Source organism: Aulonocara sp. 'chitande type north' Nkhata Bay, linkage group LG4, assembly GCF_057382095.1.
Source record: "Aulonocara sp. 'chitande type north' Nkhata Bay isolate Kocher_YH1m ecotype deep benthic linkage group LG4, A_spYH_male_GT1.1, whole genome shotgun sequence".
Taxonomy (NCBI): domain Eukaryota; kingdom Metazoa; phylum Chordata; class Actinopteri; order Cichliformes; family Cichlidae; genus Aulonocara; species Aulonocara sp. 'chitande type north' Nkhata Bay.
Genome location: NC_141347.1, coordinates 33,974,320 through 33,982,733, shown reverse-complemented (window position 1 = coordinate 33,982,733; position 8,414 = coordinate 33,974,320). Strand labels below are relative to the sequence as shown.

The 8,414-nt window shown below is 37.5% G+C and overlaps 1 protein-coding gene across 1 annotated transcript; it reads left to right on the top strand.

The window, feature by feature from the left end:
• The first annotated feature begins 613 nt into the window (after positions 1-613).
• LOC147333130 (uncharacterized) lies at positions 614-6,082 on the top strand. Its single transcript, XM_086290744.1, has 3 exons — positions 614-722; positions 2,611-2,725; positions 2,943-6,082. Exons 2-3 carry the CDS (start codon positions 2,647-2,649, stop codon positions 3,590-3,592), a joined length of 729 nt encoding a protein of 242 aa, XP_086146870.1. The 5' UTR covers positions 614-722; positions 2,611-2,646; the 3' UTR covers positions 3,593-6,082.
• The last annotated feature ends 2,332 nt before the right edge of the window (positions 6,083-8,414 follow it).

Below are 8,414 nucleotides of genomic sequence, written 5' to 3'. Positions count from 1 at the left end.
ACAACAGAAAGCAGACTTACTGATCAGAGATGGTCTTTCTGGTTTTGAAGTGAACTGCAGCACTTTTCTTTGGGAATGGCTGCACTACAATGACTTTACGCTCAGTTCAGTTTTGTTGGCATAATCAGAGAATGATAGGTATGCACCACTGACTCATGTGATGACTAAAACACCTGCATGGTATGCACCTTACCGATTGTTTCTGTCATGGAGACTTCAGGCTTTCCTTTCAGTTTATGTTAGGTTTTCTTTCTAATTCTATCTAGAAATCTTATGTTTTCAACATTGTGCCCCTGTACTGTTCCTCATTTCTGTTTTACTTCTAGTTGATTGTGGTCAGATTGTATTGTCATTGCAGAGTTTATAATTGGCCTTCCCTGCTTGGGCTCATTGTGACTCTTTAGTCAGTTCTGTTTACTTCTTGTTATTTTATAATCCAGATAATGTTAAGAGTTATTTAAAGTTATATCCTTGTCTTTTTATGTATTTAAGACCAGCCTCCTCTAGTGTTTCCTTGTATGTCATTGTCATATCTGTTTGGTGGTTTGTTTACTTTCTGTTTTATCTGAAAGTCCCTTGTGTGTGTTTACACAGGCCTGCCCTGCCTGTCAGTCATTGTTTCAGTATCTGTTTGTGTGCTCTCGTGTTCTCCTCGTGATCCTTTTTGAAAGTTTTCTTATTTTTTATGTGTGTTGTGGATTACTCCTCGACTTTAATAAAAGGTTAGTTTTTTGTTATTTCTGCATAACTATGAAAACTGCATTTGGGTCCTAACGTTCACTCCATGACAGTTTGCTTTGGAGGAAGTCGTTTCAATGCAATGTGATGACAGTATGTGAACTTTAGTTAACTATATTAAACTAAAATGTTGTTAGGTTGAATTCAATTCATGAAAATAAATTCTAAATATTCTTTTATTGTACAGCAATTCAAAACTAGTTACAAGTTCAGAGACAACACTTATTATCAAATTGAACTTCAGCTGCCTATTGTGTTTTATGACTGCATATTGATGCTTACCATGTTGACAAAATCTGCCCATAGACAGTCAAGTCTGACAAGATTTCACAGTTTCTGTAACACATGCGGGAACATAGACACACACAAACACACATACAAAGTTGAAATCATAGCAGTAATATTGCTGATATCCAAATATCCAGATATTAAAAAAAAGGTTAAATCTGAGAGGTGAATGGTAAATGGCCTGTATTTATATAGCGCTTTACTAGTCCCTAAGGACCCCAAAGCGCTTTACATATCCAGTCATCCACCCATTCACACACACATTCACACACTGGTGATGGCAAGCTACATTGTAGCCACAGCCACCCTGGGGCGCACTGACAGAGGCGCACTGAAACAAAAACGGCAGAGATTTGGTGCTCATTGTTTGCTTTTCACTATTAATCTGTTGTTTCTGTAACATTAAATATGACATTTGAGCTGCTTTGAATACTTTGAGAGTAGCCTCTCCTTGTGAAGACAGAAGTGTGTGTTGTTTATATGTGTTTTTGTATTTTAAAGGTGAAACTAAGTACTAAGAACACCCTGTTTGACAGGTTGATTGTGGTATGTTAGCACTTTAGGTGTTACTAATCACTCTGAATCTCTTTCCTGGAGCCTTCAAAATATATGCAGGTGTTTTAAAACACCTTTAAAACGCTCCAATATTTATTGGATCAAAATTGTGATGCCTAAGTTATCCAGTGGCTTTGAAAAAACCTGAAGAAAAGTTACATCAGGAAACACAGCTTGTTTGGGAATAGCATGTTATGACTTGCTTTGGTGAATTTTGCAAAAATGTGTGAATATTTTTCCTGTTCATATCAATGTCAGAGTGCTCAAACACAGGTCACTTTGGAGCTCCACCACCTCTCCGGCATACTTATTATAGAAACGTCATTCGAAGGTTATGAATTATGGGAGTGGCTGTAGCTCAGGTCACCTTCTAATCAGAATGTTGAAAGTTCAATCCCCATCTGCTTCTGTCTGCATGCCAAATCTCCTTGGGCATGATACTAACCCCAAGTTTGTCTTCAGTTCATCCATCGGAGTATGAATGCATGTGAACGTTAGACAGAAAGCACTTACATAGAAAGGTAGAAGTGTGCAGAGTGCTTTGAGTGGTCAGAGTAGAACAAAACTACATAAGAACCAGTCCATTTACCATTTTAATTCAATTCAGTTCATCCATTCTGAAGCAGGGTTAACACAGAGAAACAAACCCCACTAATTTCATGTCTGTGGAATACTGGGAGAAAACCTATCCAAAAATGTGGAGAACATGCAAACTCCACACAGAAAGGCCCCGACTTACAGGACTTAAAGAATCTGTTGCTAACATCATGGTGTCAGATGCCACAGCACACCTTCAGGGGTCTATTCTATTCTATTCCTCAATGGGTTAGGGCTGTTTTGTTAGCAAAATAGGGACCAACACAATATTAGGTAGGTGACTTTCTCTGACTTTGAGATTGTGGAGAACTTGGAGGACTTCCTACAAGTTGAAGGAAAAACACATGCTGGGCTGGGATATCTTTGCTGTACTAATTACATATGTTTAAATCTGACTTAAGAATGATCTGGATCCAACTCCTTCTCTAACAGGAGATATCAATTCTTCTAGCTGCACTTACAGCCCTGATGGAAAAGGGGGAGCGTGAAGACGCCAAGATGTCCAAGAAGATGCCTACTTCCCCATTTGACAGTAGTTCAGATGATGGTAAATATGCTAAGATACAACACTGTGAAAACCTTCATATGCAAATGAAACTGCATGCTAAGTAACATGTTTATGGAGCATAAAATTGGCAAAATTTGCAATGGCAAAATATTTTCATCTTCAAAAGTAACTTTTCTGTGACGTAAGAAAATGAAATGACAGCAAACAAACTCATGAAAACATTTGTAAGTGTTGTTTTTTTTTTGTTTCTTTTGAGCTTCCAATCAGGTTCCATCAAATAGCCAAGACTATTTCAACAACAGACCTCCACAGCCAACAAGTAACCCTTACAGGCTGTACCCCAACAGACCATCAGAGACAACAAGTAACCCTTACAGGCTGTACCACAACAGACCATCAGAGACAACAAGTAACCCTTACAGGCTGTACCACAACAGACTTCCACAGACAACAAGTTACGAGTACAGCCAGTTCAACAATCAGCAGGTCCAGAGCAGCAGTGCCTCCACAGATGATCCGAATCATGTCCGGTTCATAAACCACCTTCAGTTCAACAGCAGACCCCAACAAACAACAAGTAATGATTACAGACAGTATCACACAGTCCACACAGACTTGGCCGCCTCCACAGACCTAGTGCGCAATCTCCAACTGTCCAGAATGTGTGGCTGTGTGGCTTGCCACATCTTCTACTGTAACACTGTAGTGAGGCACAACGCTCTCAGAGGCCAGGAAGGCGGTGTCATAACACTAGAGGTGGGCATAGAGAATAGAGGCGATAGGCGGAGCAACAGCTTTAGATACTTCACCAACAGACGCGTTAATCATTATCTAATGGTGATCCTAATCATTAATTTTAATATTGTGCTTTTAGTAATGTCACTCTTATTTCATGGCAGGATATAAATTACTCTATGAACAAACTGCCACCAGCATTAGATAAAAATGTGCAAAACTGGAGATGCCAGTTAACAGAGAAAAACAGAAATGGAGGCAGCATCTAAAGACATCAAGCACCAAAAGGAAAACAAATGATTTAAGTCTGAAGCTTTTTTTCCTGTTTCACATTTCTACTATTATTGCAGTGGGACAGTATAAATACAATAGTGTGGAACAAATAACTCTAATAGGGACTAATTCAGAAAACTGGTGACTTCTTCATTTTACTTGCAAAAATTACTGATGTGCAATTTTGATTTGCCATCTTCTGTTTTCTTGAACTGGTCATTTGAAGGATTTCACATTTAAAGCAAATCTGCACTGGTTGTTTCTTTAATATACAGTCAGTGGGTTAATGCAGGCACTTTCTGTAATCACTCTGTGCAAGTCTTACCTTAAACTCCACCAGGGGGCAGCATTTCACCAGTGCTAAATATTTTTTCTTAACCTTTGATTTTTATTTTCAGCCGTACTTCCATGTCCTCAAGAGGCTTCGGCTTTTGACTGTAATTAAGAAGGTTAATGACAGGTCTGGTTGACTCACTGCACCATCTTGTGGTACAAATTGGTTAATACATGAAAGCGGAGCCCAGGCCTGTTTTCAACCATGTACACCGATATTTTGGGCACAAAGTTCTGGCAGTTCTTGAGAGCTTCAGTTCATTTTGGAAGTAATTTACAAAACCTTTAAATGAAAAAAGAAAAGCACACAGCTGCACTAATGTGCGTTCCCAACAAGTTTAAACGGTTTTAAAACATGTAAATGCTAAACATGTTCACACTGAGAGTTAATAACAGTCGGCCACTGCATGCACCTGTGGCATTTCTAAACAAACCCAAGTTTAATGTCTATCTCTGTGTCTACACACACACACACACACACAACTGTGTATTTATCTTGTGGTATTGAGTAACAGGGCAAGAGGCGGATGTGATCCACCTGCAGCTGCTGTGCACAGCGAGCGGTTTGGAGATTCAGGTCAGACTTGCGTTTTTACACCTTCCTGCGATCTGTGAGCTCTGACACGCCAAGAGCAGCTCGGCACACATGCATTCAGTCTGTTTTCTCATTTATTTTGCATGAGGCTGGCCAGACAGAGTCCCTCAGTGAGGAACTCCTGTCATGCTACAGGAAGAAGCTGTTTGATTTCTAACCACCTTTCCTCCGTCTCTGGCTGAATATTACAGAGATGTCTGCTTGTGTCGGTGATGACAGATGACTAATGCCAGTGTTGGCTTTACAGCGAGATTTTAATTGCGACTCTTCTGTGTAGCTCAGCATAGGATTAATCATCTTACTGCCTCAAAATCTCTTTATTTTTTATACTTATTTATATTCTGTATGATTGTTTTTGCTTCTCTGTTAAAGCACTGGATAAACTCTGTTTTTCTTTTTTAAAAAGGTCGCACTATAGAAATAAAGTTATTATTATTAATGAGATGGCACTGAAATGTCAGTTAAAAGAATAGAAATAGAGTTATATGTTTCACATGGCAACAATGACAGAATAATAAAGTGCATTTTACTTTCATTCTGGGTCAGTTTTAAACCTGAAATGAGGAAAATGAAGGAAACCTGACCGAGGCTTTAACACTGCAGGTAAACCAGTGGTTCAAACCAGGTGGAAAACTGGAACAATCTGGAACGAGTCCTACAAATATTCACACAAAAGATCAAACTCTTTAGTAGATTGTTTTTACTTAGGGATTTCCTTGTTCGGCCAAGAAGAAGACCGCCATGTTTGTGGTCTGCAACCGGATTACATTCAAGACATAGAGAAGAAGTCACTCGTGCTTTTGTCTATTCTTTTTGGACATGAATGGACCTTCCTTACTAAATGCACATGATGCACTTTGAGTAATATGATATAACTGTTTCTCTGTGTTATTTATCTATAACCCGAGTAATGCAATAATATTGTCTGAACTGTGTAAAGTACAATAAAATGGTCTGATTTGGTTTTACTTTGCAGATGATGCAAAACACACAGAAAGTAAGTGAACACAAAACAAACGTGTGCCGAATCAACTAAATGACACAATCTGAAAGAAAAAAAAGATCAAAAACTTATAATGCAAAATTAAACACAGACCAGGTTCAAGGCTTTTTAATTTCTGTGCATACCAAATTTTAGAAAAGCACAAAATCCAGATTTTTAAGCACAACATAAAAACATAAAGAGGATAAAAAATGACATGCATCATTTCTACTTTGCTGTGTTTGACACTTTTCTCCATGCAGTTAATTAAAACGTTAAAATAAATACACTATTTTCTGTTGTATCAACATTAACACACACACTCCATTGAGGTAATAGTCACTGATTGGTGGAGAAGCATCAGCGCTGCCATGAATTATAAAAACAATCTAATACATAACAAAAGAACAGAACAGGGATGTAAAATGCATAAGAATCCACTTTTCTCTTTGCTTTTTCTGAGTAATAAAAATGTATCTTCACCATTTACTGTTTAGAAAGCATCTAAATAAGAAGACAAGCAGTTATCAAGATAACAGGATTTGATCTTTATCTAATGCACATAATGTGACTGTTTTAAGACTACAGAGGAAAATGAAAGAGAAGCGAGTCTCGTGTCGCTTAGTGCTTTTTAAAGCATATTTCAGTTTCTTATGTAAATGTGTAGTTTCATTGATTGATCACATCCTGTGTTCATCTGCAGTCATTCAAAAATATGAATAACTATGTTGATAAAAATGTTTGAAAAAATGACTCTATTAAACTGTCTTATAAGTTTTTTTTACAGATCAAATGAGTGATGAGAATATTTAGAGGTGATGGCATGTGATGTGTGCACAACCAAACATCCTCTTATGCAAGTTTCATGCATGTAAAGCGAGAGTGCATGTAAGATTTCTCTCTCCAGAACAGACTGTACAGCCATGTGTGTGCTGCATGCTTGAGAACAAACTATACAGGAAAGCAAGTTTAATAAAACTTTATACAGCACCAATTCACAACCACAGTGACCTTAAAGCACTTTAAACTGGAAGGTACACACCTCACAATATTAGAGAGAAACCCCAGTCTCAGTGTTCAGATGGTCTCCTGTGAGATCAGGCAATGGCGGGGAGGAAAAACTTTTAACAGGAAGTGACCTCCTCAGGGAGAGGTAGCCACAATCCAGTCTGAGCCTGGAGCAGCATGATTATGGGTTGGTTCAGAGTGCCTGATCCAGAGCTTACTATTAGCTTTGTAGTAAAGGAAAGTAATGGTAAAGCTAATAGACTTTTACTGCAGAGGAGTGCATGTGTGGCTGCTGGAGTACATTTGACGACTAATTAAGAATTCTCGTTTAAATTCAATTCCTCATCCTTCTGAAAATGATATGTGCTCACAGGATTTCAGACTACATGCTACTGGTCCCAGCTGTGGACACATTAGCCTCAGTCTTCTTGTAGGAAAATGATCTGTAAGCATCAAGCAAGTTTTTAAATTGTGGACCGTTGATTCTGTAAATGAATAATAATAATAAATACTACTACTACTAGTACCGCTTATAATAAAAAAAAAAATAATACTGCTAATTTAGCCCACATTTGAGAAATTATTTTGGTATGCGAGTTGTTGTAATAATAAAAAGTAAATAATATAACAATTTTAAAAAAATAGTCATAATAACGCTGTTCTAATTTTTTTTTTATTAAAACCTGATTATGTGTTTTTTGTGGTATTAAATATTGTTGATTTAATTTATCTAATGTAGCATTTCAGTGTAGATGTAGGATCTTGTGATTTCTGGGTTCCTAAAGATCAGGGAGCCTGTTTTTTAATGAATACACATCAGTCCTTAAAGAGCTGCAGATTATCTGTGTTTTTAGATTGTTAGATTTTAGATAAACTACTACCATGTTGAAAATAAGCAGAACGCAATGTAAAATTTTCCCCATCTTCATTTCTTATGACCATTCTGGTATCTTCACAAATGTTGCAGCAGCATCCTGCTCACAGTCGCTCCTGCTTTGATGAACGCATCTGCGTTTCTTATTTCTTCATTTCTTCATGTGCTCTGGCAGGTTTTCAGTCTTTTGGGTCTCTGCAAGTTGATTTAAATAGGACTGTACATTAGTGTAGTTCTTTGAAGATTTATTTATTCAGCAGGTAGATTTGCAAAGTACATTTATCATCTGAATATTCTTGAGTGTGTTATACCTGCAGGACATTGAATAAGATATTAGCATATATCATTTGTATGACTGTTATGTGGTATTTTAAGTGCAAAACGTGATGCTGAACTGAAATTAAAACTGTATTTTTTTAATGTTTTATTCCAAAATATGTGAAAAATCACTTAATAACATAGTCAAGACATCACTAACATGGTAACCACAGGCACAGTTATCCACCCACTTGCTGTTATTTGTGACTGGCAGCCAATCGGAAGAAAGACAGCTTAAAGAGGGGAGGATCATTTTGAGTTGTGAATCATGCAGAGTTACTGTAGAAAACAAAGGTTGGAGGTCCATTTTGATTTCTAGTGTTTTCTGTGTCTGCTTATGTAGAAGAGCCGCGCAGCCAGTTTGTTCAAAAATTTAAATATTTTAGTGTAAGTGACAAATAATGCTGCCTGCTGAGTGGTTGACTGCACTAATAACTTAGTCCAATTTCTTTTCCAGTTATGCTCACTTCTACCTTTAAAAACTAACATGGCAACAGTCAAGACATTGACGCTGAGTCTTTAAAATGTAAAGTCCAGAAGCCAGTGGATGACAGGTCTTTGGTTTAAACCCTAAATGTCAGCTCAGCATCTTTCTGGGGATCATGTGATG

What these genes read in the sequence shown, in the direction of transcription:
- LOC147333130 (XM_086290744.1), top strand. Translation starts at nt 2,647, where the DNA reads ATGGAAAAGGGGGAGCGTGAAGACGCCAAGATGTCCAAGAAGATGCCT. An exon ending in TGACAGTAGTTCAGATGATG is followed by an intron (nt 2,726 to 2,942) that starts GTAAATATGCTA and finishes GTTTCTTTTGAG; the next exon opens with CTTCCAATCAGGTTCCATCA.